The 19,837-nt window shown below is 44.0% G+C and overlaps 1 protein-coding gene across 1 annotated transcript; it reads right to left on the bottom strand.

Annotated features, from left to right (window-relative positions):
• Positions 1-10,015: 10,015 nt before the first annotated feature.
• Zfp36l3 (zinc finger protein 36, C3H type-like 3) lies at positions 10,016-13,345 on the bottom strand. Its single transcript, NM_001318118.1, has one exon. The coding sequence runs from the start codon at positions 13,188-13,190 to the stop codon at positions 11,022-11,024; it is 2,169 nt and encodes a 722-aa protein (NP_001305047.1). The 5' UTR covers positions 13,191-13,345; the 3' UTR covers positions 10,016-11,021.
• Positions 13,346-19,837: the final 6,492 nt, after the last annotated feature.

Here is a 19,837-nt window from a genome sequence, read left to right on the forward strand (position 1 = left end):
CTTGATTTTATATGGGTCCTGTAGAGGCAAACACAGCTTTTATGAATACATGACTGCAATTGTTCTGACGTGTCCAGAAGACAGTGTTTTGCCTTACTCCTCCCTGACCTCTAGCCCTATAATCTTTTTGCCATATCTTCCATAACCATCCCTGAGCATTAGGCAGAGGGGGTGTGCTAGACAGTTTTATATCAACTTGATACAAGCTAAAGTCATCTGAGAAGAAGTCATCTGAAGAAGGAAACTCAAATGAGAAAATGACTCCATAAAATCGGGCCATAAGCAAACCTGTACGTCATAGGCAAGCCCAGGCCATTTTTGTATTTAGTGATTGATGGCAAAGGGCCTAGCCCATTGTAGATGGTGCCATCCGTGGCCTAGTGGTCCTGGCTTCTGTAAGAAAGCAGGTTGATGATATGAGAGTTTGTATCCAGTCTTACTGTAATTTGATATGCCACGTTTGGTTGGTATCTCTGGGAAGCCTTCTCTCTCTCTCTCTCTCTCTCTCTCTCTCTCTCTCTCTCTCTCTCTTTCTCTGGAAATGGAGGCAGGATATATGTAAGGAATAAAAACAAAAACAGAGTGAGCAAGCTATGGGGAGCAAGCAGGTAAGCAGCACTCCTCCATGGCCTTTGAATCAGTTCCTGCCTCCAGGTTCCTGCTCTGTGTGAATTGTGATAGGGATGTGTAAGCAAAGTAAACCCTTTTTCCTCAAGTTACTTTTTATCATGGTGTGTTATTACAGCAATAGAAACTCTAAGACGGGTGTGTATAAACATGGTCTTTACAGGTAATGAGAGGATATTGTAGAGCTTAATGACTTAGATTGGCATTTGAATTGGATTTATAACATACTGAAGCATACAGAAGGGGGTAAACAAAAAACAAAAGTAGAAGACAGGGCCTACTGTTCAGGTTACAGAAAGAAAATACGCCAAGACTTATATCAAGCTAGTGTTTCTAGGAGAAAACTGATGAAAACCCAAATGTACTTGGGAGTGTTTGGAAGGTTCTGAGGCACCCAATGGCAACTCATCAAAGGATAGAAGAAAAAATGTACGACAGTGGTAGACATATGGTCCTCACTGTAGGCCCATCCTAAAGACTAAAGTAATTTCATGGGATGGGAAACATATTAGCAACTTCCTAATATTGTGGCCAAAGTGACCCACAATCGAGGGCCACCACATGCAACAACCAGAGGCCCAGTGAATTGCCAATAGTTTGGTAGTTTGCTAAAGTGAAAAAAAATACTTAGGTTTCTGTGAATACTGGAACCAAGTGGATATTAATCTGTGGTAGCCCCAAAAGCACTGGGATACATGGGTAGAAGTTGAATATAGGAGTAAAATAGTGCCTGTGGAAAGGATAAGTTTTGGTTTAGGAGTGGGCAGTCACCCTAACTGCAGACTCTGAACATTTGTCCCCTGTAAGAGAATGTCCTACGAGTGAATTATTGCTGGGACACACAGCACACGCTACCACCTTGAGAATGAGAATTGTAAAAGCAGTCATATAGAGCAAAATAAAGTACTTTGGCCTAGCCATACTGCTGTACTCAATATTACTCTTTTGACAAAATAGCTGATAAAAAATGATGGGAAATTTCCATTTTGCATCGAATCTTCCTCTTTTTTCCTTTTTCTTTTTTTTTTTACTTATTTATTTTTTGTATTCCATTACTTGCTAATTCTCCAAACCAATTCCTATTCACTTTGAATGACCTTCTGAATATTGCTCTTATGTGGTCTTCACAGATCCCATTGTTTATTATGGGATTGTGACCAGGGCACTTGCCCTGTTATCCCATCCACCCTCTGTGAAAAGGTTTCATTACATTGCTGGTATAATGTTCAACATTGTGTGCCCTGCACACTTTGAAAGCATGTAAAAAGGAATACAAAGAAATGAAGAGGAGGTATCAATCTTCAGGTACCCTTCTCTGTTAACTTTGCCTACCTACCAGGTCACTTACAAAGCCTGGCACAGCTGTCAAAGTTTTGGCTAGAGAAGTCAGAAAGGCCTTTATAAGATGGCCTTACCAACAGGGTGGCATTTTTAGCAAAGATGTGAATAAAGTGTGAGAACAAGCCAGTTGAGTAGCTAAAAAATGAGTGGGTGAGAAAGAAAGTCATAGGCCATGAAACCTCTTCCCTATCTAGCTTGTTCAATGAAGAAGAGGCCATTCTTCCCAGTGTAGCGATAAAGGAAACAAGTAGAAAATCCTAGATGTCAATGAAAACAAGAGGACCCAAAACTTGACCAGGAAGAGAGTTAACATTACTATTTAATTTGACAAATATGATAACTGTGTATCTATTTGTTGTCCAGTCTATGTTCACCATTACAAAAAAAAAAAAGGGCCCAGCTTCCTTACAGTCTATAGCCGTGTTCTATGAAAACTAGCTGTCTGCCTAATCCACATCAGCAATTGTTCTATTTTTGCCCATGCATATATGTCTTCCACTAACATGGTAGTATGCACTCCGTATCCTGCTTCATTCATTCATTCTTCTGTCTTTCTACTTCATTGTCAGGACCTCTATTTCTAATCCACCAGAATCCAAAAGCTTCAGCACCTGGTATTTTTCTGTTATTTGTATCAATGTTTCTTTTAACATTAGCAGTCAGCAAAACCACCAAGAGAAATTGTAATCACATTGTTAGTTTCCATCTCCAAAGCCTTTAATTGAATGAGCCTAGAGTCATGCCTCAGAGTGTTCTTGAAATATCATAACACTATTTTAATGAAAAAAAGCATTAGGCATATTTATCCCTATAAATATGAATGAATTATCATATAAAGACTGAATGAATTATCAGATGGTTTCATTTTGGGGCGCTACCATATGCATTTTAAAACAATTGAAAATTCTTACTTGTTTTACCTTCTAATACCTTGAATCAGGGGCAGGAAAGATAACACAGCAATCTCGACTTAAGTGTAAATAAAGGCTGGAGATCAGATCCCCCAGTCCCTATGTAAAAGTCATGTGGGCTTGATGGTCCCATCTGTGATCTCAGGACTCAGAAGACTAAGACAGAAATTCCTAGAGCAAGCAAGCTAGCTAGAATAGCCAAAATTGCTATGCTTCAATTTGGGAAGGGGGTGGGGGCAATGTTGAAAAGTTCTGGTAAAAGAGATATCCCAGCAGCATACTTTCCTCCTCTGTTCCCTTCTCTAACCCAGTGGAAAAGAGATGAGCATGAATAGACTAAGTTTCCATGATGGTCATTTGACTGACTGAGTGGACTACAAGCATCCCTGTGGAATGCAAGGACAGAGAGAAGAAACTGAGTCAGATGTCATGTCCTCTTGGACCAAGCCAGGGCAGGTTGTACAGGCAGAGAGCCTAGTGTATGTCCCAAAACATCTTTTCTCCTCATGTTACCAGATGCCACCACAGACCACGCCTCTTACATTCTCCTTCCTGTGGAGCTCAAGGCTAAGGCCCTTAGAAAGATACTTGAGTCAACAGTTGAGCCAAGAGACTGTGAATGACACTAGTACAAGAATGTTAGCCTTCACAAACAGAGCCCCATCTCCTTACGGTTGTCTTTAGCCAACTCTGCCTTAGGACTGGCAAATATTAGGCAGCTGACGAGTGCCACCAAGGAGAAGAATATCGCTGCAGCTCTTATAGAGACTTGGCTGCTGAGACCCAGTGGAATGAAGTGCTAATCACGGCATATAGATTCAGCCAGCAACCAGGCCCTAATGAATTTGCAGTGGCTTGGAGGTGAGAAGCTACTATGTAACCTCTGGCCTTCCTGAGAAAAGGTGTGAAGTCACACCAGTAGGGATCTTTCAGGACTCTGTAGAAATAGTTGTGGCAGATTTAGCATAGTAGGGCGTGAGCAGCTTTGTCCTGATCTCTGGAGTCTGTGTTATCCCTGGCAGATTACAGAATCTCTGGTCTCTGACCCAGAACCCTTGGCCCCTGTCTCACTATTAAGGTTGTTCTAGCTCTTAAATTCTCTTCTTACATTAAAGAGAAAAACAAGGTCTGGTGAAATGGCTCAACAAGTAAAAGTGCTGCCAGCAAGCCTGATCATCTGAGTTTGTGTCACGGGACACACATATTGGAAGAGAAGAACTGACTCCCACAAGCTGTCTTCTGACTTCCACAAGGATGCCACAACATATCTACACACATGCACAAACACATAAATAAGCAAGGAAATTTTTAAATAATGTAATTAAATTATCTGGCTGAATATGATGCTATGGAGACAAAAGGACAGCATTGGGCTGGGCCAGGAAACCACCAAATGGCTTTTTATTTTCTTTCAGATCCCCATATTATTTTCTAAGCTGTTTCAGGTAATGTTGCTTCTGCTGGCCTGGAAGTTACACTTGAGAAAAGTTTATGAATATGTAAGAATACTTCATTTCCCCCTTCCCAAATGTTAGTTCTTCATCTATGGCCAATGGATTCATTTTCTTTTTTCTATCATTGCATTCCTAGGGCCTGAAAGAATGCATAGATTGCCTGTGAGCCACCACTTGCCCTTTGGAGGCCTTTCTAGGAACTGTGTTCGTTTGAGTAGGAATGGCCTGTATAGGCTCCTTTGAATGCTTAGTCTTTCTGGGATGGCACTATTTGAAAAGATTAAAAGAATTAGGAGATATGGCTTTGTTAGAGTGGGTATAGGCTTAGTGGAGGGAGTGTGTAATTGGGAATGGGTTTTGGGGTTTCAGAAGCCCATGCCAGATTCAGTTCTCTCCCTGCCATTTGTGAATCACAATGTAGAACTCTCACCTATTTCTCCTGCACCGTGTCTGCCTGGGTACTGCTATGTTTCCTGCTATGATGATAATGGACTAAGCCTCTAAAACTGTAAGCCAGCCCTAATCGAATGCTTTCTTTTATCAGAGTTGCCTTGATCATGGTGTCTCTTCACAGCAACATGACAGTAACTAAGACAAATTAGTACCAGGGGGCAGAGTATTGCTGTGATAGGCCTGACTATGCAGTTTGTTGGAGTAATATGGAAGATTTTGGAACTTTTGACTAGAAAAGTGGTTGGAAATTTTAAACTGAACTTAATGGACCATCCTAGTAGGAGCATGGAAGACAGTACTGCGAGTGATTTGAACTACGTGGACCCAGCTCAAGAAGTTTCAGAGTAAAGAATATTAGTAGGCGGCCTAGAGAACACTCCTGTGATTTTTTTTTTTTTACAAATAATGTGGCTGCTTTCTGCCTGTGTCCTAAAACTCTGCCTTAGGCTAAATTCAAGAGTTTTAGATTAATGGCAATGGCAGAGAAGATTTCAAAAAATCTTAGTATTGACTGTGTCACATGATTATTAGTGGTCACAATTATGCAGATCTATAATGAAAAATGCAACTGGGCAAAGACAAATACAAAATGTACAGTTTGAGGAGAAAAAGAGAACCGGGAAATGTAATATAGATGACAGAAGGTTCAGGTCTCAAGGAGATACGTTTGAAGAAGAGCCTGATGCTAAATGAAATAAAGGGAGTGGTGACCTCAGGGCAAGACATTACTCAGCTAGGTTTCTACCTTGTGAAAACTAATTAAAGAAAAATTTAAACAATGAAAGAAACCAACAGAAAGTTGATGCTAGTGTAATTGAACAAGGGGGTCAATTTCCATCCCCAGGAAGCAGCAGAACTTCACCACTTGGACTTCTGGCTTTTGAGTTAAGGATAGAAGAAAGGAGTTATGAACTGTCCCTCCCTGGCCAAAGGAAAGCCACTGAGGTCAGGTATGTGTCTGGGATGTGTCAGGGATATCCCGGCATGGAGGCCGAGAGAGGCCTTTGCATAAAGCTGTGAAGGTGAAGCCTGGATTGACTTGGAGATCCCAACATGTTGGAGATGCCAGAGCCCTGGAAAAGCTGCTGAGGAAAGCTGCTAACAGGACATAGAAACAGTTCAAGGGAAAAACTGTGTTACAGTCAACAAAGCTGAAAGGAGTTGAAGATCGAAAGAGTACTTTGGCATCAGACATAGAGATGCAGAGTTTGGAGTTTGTCCAGCTGGTTTTTTGTCTTGCTTTGGTTCAATATTTCCTCACTATGCTCCTTTTCCTCCTTTTTGGAATGGTAATGTGTATTCTGTGCCATTGTGTCTTGGAAGTATTTTGATATTGATTTTATGGGGGTTTACAATTAAGACATTGACATGAGTCTCAGAAAAGACTTTTAACTTTTTTTAAGACACATTTATTCAACATCATGATCAGACTTTTACATTTAGTAATCAACATCATGGGTGAAAAAGGTCTACAGTAAAACCCTTCGTTGGAATTCTTTACATTTTGCACAGTACAGAAACTAAAATAACCTGTTCTACAATTAGTCACAGATACAGTCTTGGAGTTTTTGCTCACACACTCAAGTATTGTCCAAAACATGTCTTCTTTGTAGCAGCTAGGCCCTGCCACCACTGTGCTTGGCTGAGTTCACAAATCTCTTGTAACCTGTGGCTTCCCTGCCACTTCTCTGGCTCTCTTCTCCTGCCAAGCTTTGTTTCCTGGCTGTAATTAGAACCTCCTGCCACTGCCATAGCTACTGCTGTTGCTGGATCCTCCATAGACACCTTGATTTCGTGGTTTAGCAAAGTACTGGCCTCTGCCACCATAAGGGCCAGAGCTCCTGCCTCCAAAGTTTCCTCCTTTCATCGGTCCAAAATTTGATGACTGGTTGTTGTAATTGCCAAAATCAATGTAGCTTCCACCATCTCCAAAATTGCTTCCACTACCACCGCCAAAGCCGCCTCCGCCTCCTCCGTTGTTATAGCTGTCATAGCTGCCACTCCCGCCACAGCCACTGCCCTGGTTTGCATAACCCTGTCTACCACTTCCATAGCCTCTGCTTCCTCCAGAGTAACCAGGGCCGCCTCCTCCATAACCACCATCATTGCCAAATCCATTATAGCCATCCCCACTGCCCCCATATCCACCACCACCACCACCACAGCTGCCACCAAAGCCACCACAATCACTGAAGTTCCCTCCTCAACCACAATTGTCATTACCACCAAAACCACCTCCACGACCACCACCAAAGTTTCCAGAACCACTTCAACCTGTCTGGGTGGATGAAGCACTGCCATCTCTTGTTTTGACAGAGCCTTTCTTACTTCACAGTTGTGGCCATTCACAGTACGGTATTTCTGAATAACAATCTTATCCACCGAGTCATGGTAATCAAAGGTGACAAAAGCAAATCCCCTCTTTTGTCCACTGCCTCTGTCAATCATAATTTCAATCACTTCAATTTTCCCATACTGCTCAAAATAATCTCGTAGGGGATGTTCTTCAGTGTCTTCTTTAATACCGCCAACAAAGATCTTCTTCACAGCTAAGTGGGCACCTGGTCTCTGAGAATCTTCTCTTGAACAGCTCTCTTAGGTTCCTCAGCTTTTCCATTCACCTTGTGTGGTCTTGCATTCATGGCAGCATCCACTTCCTCCACAGTGTCCTATGTGACAAACCCAAAGCCCCTGGATCTCTTTCATTACTACACAGTCAGTGAGTGTTCCCCATTGCTCAAAATGGCTCCTCAGACTCTTGTCGGTTGTTTCGAAACTCAGCCCTCCGATTAAGAGCTTCTGCTGTTCTGGTTCCTTGGGGGACTCTGACTTACACATGACCACGGGGTGATGAGAGCCTTCAGAGATGCTTCCTCGCCAACCTCAAAGAACTGAAAGGAATAAGATAACAAACATGCCCTGAAGTTTTTTTTTTTTTTGAGATGACAAAATGTTTTCTTTTATTATGATTTTTGTCTTATAAACACTTATTTCATCATAATAAATCACATCAAATATTTCAAAAAATAGTTATAATTTTAGGAAATTTTAATCTAAATGGGAACAAAATATTCAATATTTCAATCCAAATATAAAAAAATATAAATATAAAATATTTCAGAAACTAATATAAAAGATTCAAGGCTGATTTCTGAGCTCACGACTTTCTTGATTCCCCATTTATAAATTTGAGATATCTGATTAACTCTCTGATTAACGGCTTTGTAAGATGATTCCTATACATTGAGGAGTTGAAGATTTTAAATGCCTCTTTTATTTCCTCAGATGAAGAGATTAGATGAGAGCTGTAACCAAGCTGTGCAAATACAGGGATTAAGCTGAGTCCAAAATGTTTCTTCCCCTGTTCTAACTATCCCTTAGCCTAGAAATAAATAACTTCTGGCCTTCACACAGTCTAATCTTCCAAGATGACTGATTGCATCTGAATTCTCTCAGCTCCTGCCTGAATTTCTCTGATTGGCTTCATACTAATTTGGTAATATGTTCTAATCTTCTGGATCCTTTTTATTCTCTGGCTTGTTCTGTTGTCTTCATGTGTGTCCCGCTTGCTCTCTCTGCAACCCGTCTCTGTAAAACTGTCCTAGTAAAACTGCCATACACACACCACTGTGTTCACATGGGGCTTGAACAACTGGGAGGGGAAAAAGCTGTCGCCTACACATGGGATATATTCTTATGGCTTGGCTGCCTTGTCTGGCCTCAGTGGAAGAGGAAGTGCCTAGCCTTGCAGAGACTTTAAGTGTGGGAGGGGGGATATCCAGAGGACTGCACCCTCTCAGAGGAGAAGCGGGAGGAGGAGGGCTGTGGGAGGGAGTGTCTGGGAGGGGGACAGTGAATGAGATGTAAAGAAAATAAGTAAAAAATAAAATTTAAAAATTAAAAAAAAGACGAACGAGAAAGACTTTGAACTTTTAAATAGTGTTGAGACGATAATAAACTGTGTGGATTTTTGACATTAGACTACATATGTTTTGCATTATGATATAGCTACAAGCTTATGTGGGCTAAGGAATATAGAATGTAGTGGCTTGAATAATAAGCAGACAGTGAATAATATGGGCCAAGGAAGAGAAACAGGTCTAAAAGTAAGGAAAAAGAGGCCTCATAATTCATTGGTATGACCTAACAGTGCCAGTGCCTGTGGTGCCAAGATCATGCTGAGCCCTCTGCACCCCTCCCCCAGAAATGAGAAAATAATCAAAGGGGCAGGTGAATCTTTAGAAGTTTGAAGCCAGTCTGGTTTAAATAGTGAGTTCCAAGTCAATCAAGGTTACACAGTGAGATCCTGTCCCCTCCCATCAAAATAATAATAATGATGATGATGATGGTCACAAAGCAGCACTGATCATAACATTAGCACTTATAGTTTACATATAAAACTATCTTATATGTATGGTTGTTTTGTCTGCATATATATCTATACATCCCATGTGCCTGGTGCTAGCAGAGGGCAGAAGAGGGCATCTGATCTTCTAGAACTAGAATTACAGAACTGTGGGAGCCACTGTGTGAGTGTGGAGATTCTAATTAGGGTGCTGTGGAAAAGCAAACAAGGTTCTTAACCTCAGAGACATCTATTCAGCCCATAAACCTTTACATTTCTATTTGAACAAGTCACCTAGGCCTGAAATTGTAGTCATAAGAATCTTATGGAGCAGAAATGGTTACTGTCTTCATTTAACAGAGTAAAGGTGCCTGCTACCAAGACTGATGACCAGAATTCAATACCCAAACTCTAAGAGGTAGAAGGAAAGAACTTATTCCCACAAATAGTGTTTGTGGTCTTTTGACCTCCACATCTCAAATTAATACTTTTATTAAAGAGTGTTATTTTGAAATTTATATAAACATGGAAAGAAATTAATGAAATGATGTAATATTTTAAGTTAATGGATGGAGGTAGTTTGTAGGATCCTACACCTATTAGCTGGTGAGGGAACCTAAGGGAGGGAGAGTCAATATCATCAGACAAATATCCACAGAGATAGCCCTGGTTAGGTTCACTGTATCATAAAACAAAACAAAAACACCTGAACACAGGAAAGGAACCTGTGTGTAGGGGTACTTGTAAGGAAGGAATTTGGTGTCTGGCTATATCCTACACCAACTCAAATGGGGCCACCCTGCCTTATAGTACTGACAATATTGGGAGGAAGATAAGGGAGGGTTGGGGGGCGGCGAGAATAATCAGAGCCATTACACATATATGAAATTGCGAAAGAAGACATTTAATAGATTTTGTTCTTTTACAGTAAATACCAAGTGATGTTACAGAAGATATATATATATACACATATTATATAACCATAGAAAGAACATAGTCTTTGCATCCTATTACTTAATAATAATAATCATAATATAAGAACATATCTATTGCTTTTAATCAGCTAGATGGTCCTAGCATGAACAGAACAACTTACACTAACCTTCTCTTCCAGAGAGCCCATGAAATGGCCCTAAGCTAATCATCCACAAAGTGGTGGCAATGTAACCAGTATCAAACTTTGGAAGGCAAGCTTCTCTTGGCCCCTATGACACTTCTAACTTTCTTTTAAAAAACAGACAGAAATAACCACAGACTATGGAGGATCTAAGGGCTATTATTAAGGCATACGCTTAATGAAATTTTGAATTCTAAAAGTATAGCAAGGGAGGGGGCACTTGCTTTGCTGATACTGGTCTAAGACAATTCTAAGCCATTCACTTCAAGGTAAGAGTTCCCACATCAGGGATGTAACTAAGTCAAGGAAAAAAAAATGCTTCTAGGCTGATTATTTTAAATTGTGTCTCACAAAAACGTGTGGGCTTTTTGTTGTTGTTTTTATCTTCTTCACAATCACACATTGTTTAACACAAGGAGTTCCTTGTCTTTTCCTTTCAACAAGAATTAAACTTCAGGGGCTGGGGATTTAGCTCAGTGGTAGAGCGCTTACCTAGGAAGCGCAAGGCCCTGGGTTCGGTCCCCAGCTCCGAAAAAAAAAAAAGAATTAAACTTCATAATAATAATGAAAATAATAACCAAGACAAAAAAACAAACAAACCGGGAATGGGATCCCTCCACCAACCTTAATAGTTCTGAGTCCAAGCTTTCAGCGAGGCCCTCAAACTGCCCAGTGGTTTTATCACCCCCTACCCACAGTGCTTTCCACAGGCGAGAAACTGCAAGAGATTTCCCCCACCACCACCTCTTCCTCACCACTGGCATCTTTTTGTTTCATTTGTCAGAGTCTGAGATGCGGCTGAAGATGGGCAGACGGCGGCTGGAGCTGCTGTCCTCTACTTCGGAGCCATTGGGGCTGCTGCAGCTCGAGGAATCCCTCTGAAAGTCGTCTTCATCCTCGTCATCAGTGACAAGCAGGGAATCCAGGGCGCTGGTGACCATGTCGAACTCTAGCGACTCGGACTCAGACTCGGACTCGGCCTCGACACCTGGCAGTTGGAAGGTGAAGTGTGGTGCGGCACCCTCTGCAGCAGGGAACGTGGTCAAGGATGTGTTGTCCACAGCGGCAGTTCCAGCACCGGTAACTGTAGTGGAGGCACCTGGAGCCAATATGCCAGCAGAGGCTGCAGCAAACCTGGGAGCGATGGCAACTCCGGGAGTGATGGCGACTCCGGGAGTGATGGCAACTCCAGGAGCGATGGCAACCCTGGGAGTGATGGCAGCCCCGGGAGCCAGGGCAGCCCTAGGAGCCATGGCAACCCCAGGAGCGAAGGCAGCTCCGGGAGCCAGGGCAGCCCCGGGAGCCATGGCAGCCCCAGGAGCAAAGGCAGCCCCGGGAGCCAGGGCAGCCCTGGGGGCGAGGGTAGCAGCCCCAGGAGCGATGGCAACCCTGGGAGTGATGGCAGCCCCAGGAGCGAGGGCAGCAGCCCCATGGGTGAAGGCAGCACCAGGAGCTATGGCAACCCTGGGAGTGATGGCAGCCCCAGGAGCGAGGGCAGCCCCAGGGGCAAAAGCAACCCTGGGAGGGATGGCAGCCCCAGGAGCGAGGGCAGCAGCCCTAGGGGCAAAGGCAGCCCTAGGAGCGAGGGCAGCCCCAGTGGCCATGGCAGCCCCAAGAGCCATGGCAGCCCCGGGAGTTATGGCGGCCCCAGTAGCCATGGCAGCTCCAAGAGCAAGGGCAGCTCCAGTAGCCATGGCAGCCCCAGGAGTGAGGGCAGCCCCTGTGGCCATGGCAGCTCCAGTAGCCATGGCGGCCCCAAGAGCGAGGGCAGTTCCAGTAGCCACGGCAGCCCCAGGAGCGAGGGCAGTTCCAGGAGCCATGGCAGCCCCAGGAACGAGGGCAGCAGCCCCAGGAGCGGTGGCAGGCCCAGGAGCGATGGCGGCAGCTGTGCGGCCAACACCTGTCTGGCCAAAGATGGTGGTTGAAGGCGAAGGCCCGGCAAGGGGCATCTGGAACTGTGCGGAAGCCGGCAGGCCCATCTGCTGCTGGTTGTTATAGCAGTCAGTGGGAGTCGTGGTAGGGTTCTGGAATGCCACAGGCGAGAAACCACCCAGCTCTTGGCGGAAGGCGATGTCATGGTTGGTGAAATCGGAGCGCGGGTCGTTGCCAGGCTCGGAGACCATAGTTGGAGAGGCAATCATCGGAAGGTTGGCAGCTCCAGGGTATGAAGCAGGCAGAAACCTGCCTGAGTTCATCGCCTGCTGGTTGAGCTGCAGAGGTGCCTGGAGGGCCTGGCTGTTGCCTGACAGGAAGCCCGAAGGGCTGTCACTCTGCAGTCTGGGCTGCCGCTCCCCGTTGTTAACGCCCAAATGGTGCTCATCCAAGCCATTGAAGGAGCTCGGCTCCTCAGAGACGCTCCCGGGAAGCATAGGTAGCTGTTCCGGCTGGTTGTGAATAAAGTGGCAGCGACTGCCATAGGGGCAGTAGCCAATGCTGTGGAAGGTGCGGCAAGGCTCCGTCTTGTACTTGGGGTGCCTTGACAGGGTGCGCAGTTCGTGGTAGCCATGTGCGAACTGGCACTTGTTGCCGTACCTGCAAGTGCCGTTTTCCTCAAACGGCCGACACAGCTCAGTCTTGTAGCGCTCGGAAGTGGCCTGGGAGCTGGAGCTGCTCATCTTCTGTTGCTTAGGCTTCTGTTGCAGGCTATGTTCGCCATTCCCTGGGTGGACCCGCAGCTCGGCGCTAGCCCCTGAGGGCTCCTGGGGAGCTTCACAGGACACCGCACCAGTTTCCCCCAACTGACCATCACTGCCGCTGTTCGCTTCTCTCACAAAACTGGACGAGCCGTCCTCAGTGAGGCTGAAGGTGCTAGGAGCCTGGTGGCCGAGCACTTCTTGGGGGTCCATGGAAGACGGTGGCGGAGCGGTGCCAGGCATTAAGCTGGAGTCGGAAGTCTCAGCCGCATTAGTGTTTAGCGGGCGGTTCAGGTCGTTGTTGGCCATCGTTGTCTCAGTCTTGTGGACTGTCTCTATTGTAGAAAGCCCAGAGACCTGTGGACATTGTCCTGTGGCCAGTGCCGTTCTGAACTATAAATAAGGACGACCGGGGGAGAGACCTTCGAGGGAGGCAGAGCCCGCGAGCTCGAAACACGAGGCAGAAAGGGCAAGTAGGAGGAGCTTGGGAGGAGTCAAAAGTTTGAGTCCCAGCCCAGCGGGAGGGCGGGGTGGTGGGGGAAAGGGTGAAGCAGCACGAGGCAGACGTAAGATGTGCTGGTACGCCACCAAGTGGATGGTGAAGAGTAGTAGCAAAGATCTTAGCGCCTCGCTCACGCTCATGCTTTCTGTTGAGTGATTCATGTCCCCTAGGGGCACGCGAGCTGGCTGGAACTAAGAAGTGAGGAAAGGCGGCTTTTCAGGACCTCCTGCTCTGGGAGGGCTCTGTACTAATTTACTAACCTCAAGATTTTTGTGTTTGTTCTAATATTTGAGTAAAACAGTAAAAGATAAATCACCAGACTCCAAGTAATTCCACAACTCCCCTATTCTAGCAAAGAGTAGTCCGGTCAATGTCCCTACACTCCCCACGCCCCCCACCCCCTCAACCCCTTACACCCCCACAAATCCTACGGTTCAGTTTGTACAGACTTGCGGCCAAACTGAAGCCTGGAACCCACACCCTGAAAAGAAAACCGATTTCCTCCGCTTCTTTGACTTTCTTTCTTGTGTGTGGCACGGTATGCCTTCATAATCCACCTCCCCAAACCCCAGCACACAAATGTAATTTAAAAATAGACAATTTTGGGGTTGGGGATTTAGCTCAGTGGTAGAGCGCTTGCCTAGCAAGCGCAAGGCCTTGGGCTTGGTCCTCAGCTATGGGAAAAAAAAAAAAACTACAACAACAAAACAACAAAAAAAATAGACAATTTTGTTGTATGCATTCAAGGTGGAATTACAGTCATCAGGATGCTTCAGTGGGTAAAGGGGTTTTCCACTAAACCTGACGAACTAAATTTCAGTCCAGAGCTCCAGAGTGGAAATTGAGAACTGATTTTTCCAACTTGTCCTCTGACCTCTACACTGGCGTCATTGTTCCCTTGTGCTCACATATAAACACACAGAAAATAAATAAATAAATCAACACAAACAAACAAACAAACCAACCATTTGGGTTATATTTTTCAACATCATAGAATTAGAACTCGTGAAATAGCTGAGGGGGTAAAAAGGCACTTGCCACCAAACTTAATGGACTGAACTAGAGTTCGTGAATCATGATGTAGCAGTAGAGGTCCAATTCTTTTTTTTTTTTTTTTTTTTTTTGGTTCTTTTTTTCGGAGCTGGGGACCGAACCCAGGGCCTTGTGCTTCCTAGGCCAGCGCTCTACCACTGAGCTAAATCCCCAACCCCTAGAGGTCCAATTCTTATGAGCTCTCTTTTTGGCTGCCAGGTTTGTGCCGTGGCGAGTGAAATGTGCCTCCCCCAAAATAAAATAAAATAAAATAAAATAAAATAAAATAAAATAAAATAAAATAAAAATTAGAGCCATTTTCTGCTGCACACATCTAAGGTTCTCAAGATGGCTCAGCATGTATAGGTGCTTTCTGCCAAGCCTAAAGACCTTAGTTTGATCCACAGAATGCAAACAGTAGAAGGAGAAAATCAATTTCTGCAAGTTGTTCTCTGACCTCCACATATGTGTACTGTGGCATGAGAACGTGTGCGCACGCACACACACATTCAATACATACATACATACATGTATATAATTTGAATTTTAGTCCATTTTCTGTTATATGCATTAAAGATCGTATAATCAGAGCTGTCAAGAAGGCAAGAAGGACTTCAAGGCCTGAATCCACACAGAAGAAAAGGAGAACAATTTCACTAAGTTGTTCTTAGACACACACACGCGCGCGCACACACACACACACACACACACACACACACACACACACCAAGCAAATAAATAACCTGTATTAATAAAGGCCAAATTTTGGTTATTACATTCACTGTGGTAGAATTAGGGCAGACTAAATGATTCAGTGTGTACATGCCACCCAACTTGAGCTTGTGTCCTGGAATCCATAGAGTAGGAGAGAATCGACTTTGGTGTTGGGATCTCAAACAGCATATGTATTTATGCTCAGAAAAAAAATTCTGGGGCAAACTGAGTACTGAAATAGTATGGCTATTGGATGTTTTGTGGCAAATATTTTCCTGGGGAGACACAACACACTTGTCTCCTCACCTCAGACAGGGAGTCATGACAGACTAAAGTGGGGATACCACGATTTTACCACATATATATCTATTCACTCCAGAGAGAACCCATGACAGACAGACTATAGTAGAGAAATCACTGAAGTCCAAGTTGGTGGACCCGTGAGTTTTATTGTGGTTACTTACAGGAATATGGTGAGGGGTTACTTACAGGAGCAGAATGACTCACAGAGCTGCATCACCAAAGCCCACCCCAGCATGGCTGACAGCTCACAAAGCTGGGGACCTGGAGCTCACTGCACAGCCTGCAGGCAGCTCAACAGGGCGGACAGAGTCCTTTCCACGTGCATCAGTGGGTCTAAACCTCTTCCAGGTAAGGCAGCTCCATCCAGCTCCATCCAGCTCCATCCAGCTCCATCCAGCTCCATCCAGCTCCATCCAGCTCCATCCAGCTCCATCCAGCTCCATCCAGCTCCATCCAGCTCCTCGGCTGGTTTCTGCTTCATTCAGGCAACTAGTCTCATCTCCACTGAGACTCTTCTATTGAAGCTCAGCTTTCTGCCTCTGAGGGGGATTCTCAGCTTTTATTCCTTACACTGGTAGGGAGGAGCCTAGTTTGGGGGACTCCTTGAACCTCTTTTGAGTTGTTTACCTTCCTGCTTAAGGAGTTTCCTGAATTTCTTTTGAGTTGTTTATCTCCCTGCTTAGGGAGCTTCCTGCAGGGTGGAAGGTTTCAATCCTCTGAGGAAACTGTTACACAACAGTATATTAAGAGCTTTTGGAATTTTATTAGTGATAATTCCCACTGTACTTGTACTGTACAGTTAATAGTAATTTTATATTATTATTATATTACATTTTATATTATTAATATATATTATATTGTTATAATAAAAACCATTTCAGTTGTGCCTTACCCTGATAACATGGTTTCACATATATATGGGAGTATGGTAGCCTCAGGACCCATTCCTCTGTCCAGGTAGCTGGACCATAATAATGGATTTTATACTCAGATGGCCACTCATTATCTTTCTCGTTGCCAATTTGTATGTAGGGCACACCATTTATTTTGAGACTTCCAGTATTTAAGATTTCCAAATGGTTCCCTTTGGTAAGTGGGAACAGGAAGAAAGTTGTACAGATAGACCCCAACACACACAATCCTGATGAGGTGGGAGGAAATATAATCTGGGCTGTGCTCCCACATATCCATTATAGTCCACCGAGGGTCTGGTACCTGATATCTGCACTGACATTGTTCCAGTCCTGTCAGAAATGGCCTCAAATTCACAGAAGCTTCTGCCTCTGGGGTGCTAGGTTTAAAAGCATGTGCTTCTACCACACCCAGCCCAAATAATTGAATTTTTAGGGAGTCAAACTTCTGTAGCAGGACTGGGGTACCTTGTTCCATGATAAGGATTGCGGGGATCCGGTTCTTTTATGTCTCTCAAGACCACTGATCTTCCGTATTAGTTTCTTCACGTACATGGCCAAAATAGACCCTTGGCTGTGGGGTGATGGTGTCTACCAGGACCACAAACAGATTTGTTGTTATGGCAGGGATGAGAAGTGGGCACATTTTTATTTCCTCATAAAACAAATGGAAGGGCTGGATGCAGCTTTATGCACATAGAAACTCTCTTAAAATATAACACAGTCCCCGTGTTCAGGCCCATTCCAATCTGCCAGATGGTTTTCTGTCAGGGTGTTGTTTCTTAACTTAGGGATACTGAAATTAGAAGGTTTCCAGGTCCCTAGTTGATAGTCTGATGCAGCAGGCTCCTTTAGAAGGAGCATTATTTCACACTTTTCCTATCAGGTGGCTCATACAATGTGCCCCCAGTAGAAACAGTAAAAATGGGCTATAGGGGTGCATCTGGCCTGAGTTAAAGGATGTTCATACATGTAGTTAGCACTTAGCCTTTATTCCCACTCCCAGCAGAGTCCTGACAATGGCTCCATGAAGTTGATCAGTCATAAACTATGGTTTCACATACATATAAAAGTATTGCCATGGGTTGTCCTAGGTTATAGAGTAGTTTGGATCATTTGTCCCTCGCCCTGGGGATAGCTCTTGACTTCTAATCATTCCTCTGTTGGGGAGCACTGTGTATCAAAACCTAGTGTCTTCTCCCATGTTGGCAGATGGAATAGTTGATTTTGTTATACTTGAAAAGTGAATGTGGTAAATAAAGCAGGGTCCAAGTAACTCCTTGGCACAACTGAGTCAGACAAATACAATAGATAACAGAATATGGGGGCTGGGCTCACAAAGCAGTACATAGCAAGTAGTCGCTATGTACCCTGTCCATAGAAGGTAAAGAAATGCTAATAGAAACTTTCACAACAGGTCCAGTTAACTGCCTATTTACTCCACTGACAGAAATAGTTCTAAGTATTCCCTTGTGAACTAGTGAGTTTTGGGGGGGGGGTTCTTTGCAGGAACACGGCTGACTCCAAATGCAGCTGCATCACAGAGAAGCTATCGCAGCAGGAGTGCTGATTCACATGACCCTTGTTCCCAGGAGCTCCCTTCTCAACCAGCAGGCAGCTCCACCAAAGAGATAATCTATTCATCCCAGCAATTGTTTGCCTCCTTTCCAACCTTTGGGAGGGCCCCAGCAAACCTTACAGCTTTCTGAGCTCCTGAAAACTTGAAAGTTTTATTTCGCTCTGAGTTGTAGGATCCTCCATCCTCTCTTAGAAAGGAATGTGCAAGAATTTTGGTTTCTTAAAAAACCCAGTAATGTTATACGTTTTTGTTTTAATCCCAGTTGTGGGATATGGGGCTGCTCACATTGCCCCAGCTTGCAGATAATGTATGTTTGCAAATCTGGGAACTCTTGAGAGGGTATAATTGGGAGAGGCCCTTAGAGGACCTGTGGCAGCTGCTGCTCCTGCTGCTTCTTCTTTTGTTATTGTTGGATTAAATGAACAATGCTATCGCCATTGAAGCAAGGTCCTGGATTTATGTGTGTTAAAGGGCAGTGATAGACATACATCATTGCAAGGAAAAAAACAAGTCGCTGCTTCACGGCGTAAAATAGGGTATTATTTTTTATTTAAAAGTGATAAGATGTTTAATGTTAGTCAAAAAATAGTTGGATAGGGACTAGGGAGTTGGTTAACTGGTAAAGTGCTTGCTGCACAAACATGAGGATCTGAGTTCAGATCCCCAGCGCTCACAGTAAATGCTAAGTGTGCTAGCACTTGCCTGCAACCCTGCCCTGGAGGAGTGGAGAGAGACAGATGCCAGGACTTGCTGAAGTACCAGTGTAGGTCCAGGTTCAATGAGAAACACTTTCTCAAATAATATAGATAGCAGTAGAGGAAGACACCTGACAGATTATTCGGAATGATTAATTCATTTAAGTAATTTTAGAAAAACAGTAAGTATGATTGATTAAAAGAAATGTTTAAATACTGAGTATTTGGTAAAACACACATTTCAATTCTTTTTATGTATGAACGAATATTTTAAATAATGACTAGAAAGTAACAGCTTAAGAAGGAATCTAAAAATCAAACTTGTATATATTTGCTGAAGATCAAAATAGTAGGCATTCTTGATCATTTGTTTGAAGACACGTGTGAAGGTACCTTTGGTGGGCCCATGCCAAGGTGCTCCCCTGAGAAACTACACCATGCAACAAACGTGGTGTAAAAGGGATTTATTGGGGGAGGGGAGAGGACTGAGGAACTGGGGGAGGGGTAGAGGCAGACAGACAGAAGCAGAGCCATGAGGGTAGCAAAGAGTGGAGCAGAGAACAGAAAAAGGAGAAGCTGCGAACAGAGGTGGGGGAGAAAACTGGCGAACAAAAACAATGGGAACAGAGGGCTGGAGGGCTGGGCAGTCCTTTATCCTGCCTCACACACCTGTCACACCTGTCAGTGGTAGCAGGTCATGAGGTTAAGCAATAGCTAGGGGGTGCTGGCCAGCACAAATCACCTGTATGCTCACAGCAGTTTAGTCTGTTTCAAGACACAAATACACTTTCTTTTAATGAATTTTATGAGTCAACAGGAGATATTTTCATTTCTCAGAGCTGATGGTATTAATTATATAGTGTTTATAGGAGATTTTGTGGGGGTTGTTTTCTTAATAAAAATGTAAGGCAGGTATGTTGGCACATACCTGTAATAGCACCTACATGGAATGCTAAGATCACCTCGAACCTAGACATTGTAGACCCTCCTGGACAACATACAACGTAAGTGCCTATCTCAAAAATCAAATGAAATCAAATCAAACCAATGTACTTTCTATATTTGTATCTCATACCTTTGGGAACTGATAAGATTATGAATCCAAAATATAAATTTCAATCATCTTTATGAATAAAAATAATTAGAAATGTGAAGAAGGTAAAAAAAAATTACTACAGGAGAGTGAGGGACCTGGCTGGCAAGGGGACAGGGAGGGGAAG

Source organism: Rattus norvegicus, chromosome X (genome assembly GCF_021556685.1).
Source record: "Rattus norvegicus strain SHRSP/BbbUtx chromosome X, alternate assembly SHRSP_T2T, whole genome shotgun sequence".
Taxonomy (NCBI): domain Eukaryota; kingdom Metazoa; phylum Chordata; class Mammalia; order Rodentia; family Muridae; genus Rattus; species Rattus norvegicus.